Genomic DNA, 2,183 nt, shown 5'->3' on the forward strand with positions numbered 1-2,183 from the left:
GCCACAGCATCTGCTGTTCCTCTGGCACCCCATTCCCAGCATCACATCCCTCCTTCCAGGGGTTCTCAAACCTGGCCCTTTCAGGAAATGTGCTAAAACACGTCCGAGGAACAGCCGAGCCTCAACCTGTAGAACGAGATTTCTGGAAGGGCTTAGCATGCGTATCGTCCAAACGCCACACGGGGGAGTCTGATGGGCCAGGGCGGTGCAGCCTCCGTCGTGCGCAGTTCGGGGTGGTTTGAGCTGTGCTGTCGGGCCCTCGCCCCAGGCTCCAGGGCCCTTCACAAACCTGGCTGTTTGTCGCACGACCCCTTAGCCTGCCTTTGGTGTCGTGAAGCTGTTCGGCCTACTACGGTGTCGTGAAGCTGTTCGGCCTACTACGGCGCCGTGTCGTTTTAGCGCAGCTGATACTCTGAGTCCCTTAACTTTATCCCTTCTTAGATCTCTTACCTTTTCTTATCCTGGGATTGTATTCACGTCTCCGATCAACTGCACGAGGAGTTTACTGATCTTCTGGGCTTCCCTGGTCCTCGTTTATTTCACAGGCAACCGTTTATCGTCCGTGTTCCAGGATTTAATCTTTGGGCACATGATGCCGTACGGTTCACTCGGTGCCTTCTGTTCTGGAATCCTCGGGGCTGGTGTCTAATGCTGCCTCAAACACCGAGTAATTCCTCGGTTACGACACTGTCTACCTGGAGCCTCTGCCATGGCAGCTTCTGTTTAATGCTTTGTATTTATTATTCCACTTTAAGTCTCACAAAACTGAAGTGTATATGAGGTTATCCTAGTTTATAAATGAGAAAAATGAAAGTTGGCAAAGTTAGATAACTTGACCAGTGTTACAAAGCTTAGAAATGTCTGAGCTAGGACTTAAATCCAGGATTTAAATCGAGAAAACTTGCATAATTGAGAACCCTTGCATAATCCACTGCAATGACTGCCTGTCCAGTCAAAAGTAGGAAGTTTATTTCTATTTTATTTTTAGTGTACAGAAATCCAGTGACAAAGCACTACTGAATACCTTTTTGATTTATTTAAAAAAAAAAAAAACCTTTGAAATTGTGCTTATCTTCCAGGCATCGGGCTGTTAATCTCTTTCTTCAGGGATATGAAAAGTCCTGGATTGAAACAGAAGAGCATTACTTTGAAGATAAACTGATAGAAGATTTAGCAGTATGTTTTTCATGGGCTTATAAGATGTAGGAGGGTTTGGGTTTGGTGGTTGAATGGTGTGAGCAGTTATCACGTAACATTCGAGAGAAATGTTGCTGCCATGTGTCCATCTCAGAAAACAATTCTGGATCAACACCACATTCGGCATTTAGGGCCGAATTCCCTTTTCTCATTTCAAAGAGATCTCAACACCAAACAATTCAGAATTTAAGATGAATTATACAAGTTTCTTATTAACTAAACCTCGACTTTGTTATTCTTTTGAATTCATCTTTAAAGCACCTTTAAACAGCTCAGAACAAGGATAGAAGCTGAACCGTAAAGAAGCTGAACCAAAAATAAGTTGAAGGTTAACAAAAGCGAATGAAGAGTAGTGGTTTTTAAAAATACGCAGAGCAGGGACAGTAGACCGGACAGGAGCAGGGCCGGAGGCCGGCGAGCAGCAGGCAGGCAGCACCCCCGACCCCCTCGGCCCCGGGCTGTGAGGGCGCACGCGGTGGGGGGGTGCGGGAGGCTGTGCCCTCACCTTTCACGCCCCGGGTCTGTTTAAAACTGGCCGGAGTCAATGTCTCAGGAAGACTGACAAGCATGCCCTTCCATGGGCCTTTGCAGACTCGTGAGGGGCTTCGTGATCCCAAGTTAAAGACCTCCTGCCTAAAAGTTATTTTTTTTAACTCAGATTATCAGGGAATATAATGGGTAAACTAATTCAGTTCATGAAAGCTGCATCCTGATTACCCCCAGTTATATAACCCTTAAGACCAGGAGAGCGCGTCTGCGGTGTGGAGAGAGAAGCCAGTCTGAGTGAGCGAGGCGGTGAAGCCACAGTGGTCACTGTCTTTCAGCGAGAAGCGACTTTCCGTATTAAAACGCTTAATTCTCCTCATGGCAAAAGTGCCATCCAATAGTGCAAATCGATTTTTTAAGTCTTAAAAGTAACCAAAAATGAAAAAAAAATGTGTAAATGGTTCAAGCATGAACTCATTTACCATTCTTTTCATATTACC

General features: G+C 45.7%; 1 protein-coding gene across 1 annotated transcript in view; it reads left to right on the forward strand.

The window, feature by feature from the left end:
• Nucleotides 1-2,183, forward strand: part of RYR2 (ryanodine receptor 2) — a 561,319-nt gene that overhangs the window by 475,274 nt on the left and 83,862 nt on the right. The window contains 1 exon segment of the mRNA XM_025039067.1: nucleotides 1,080-1,176. Within this exon segment, the coding sequence (XP_024894835.1) occupies nucleotides 1,080-1,176 (97 nt within the window).

This window comes from Pteropus alecto, unplaced genomic scaffold (assembly GCF_000325575.1).
Source record: "Pteropus alecto unplaced genomic scaffold, ASM32557v1 scaffold189, whole genome shotgun sequence".
Classification (NCBI taxonomy): Eukaryota; Metazoa; Chordata; class Mammalia; order Chiroptera; family Pteropodidae; genus Pteropus; species Pteropus alecto.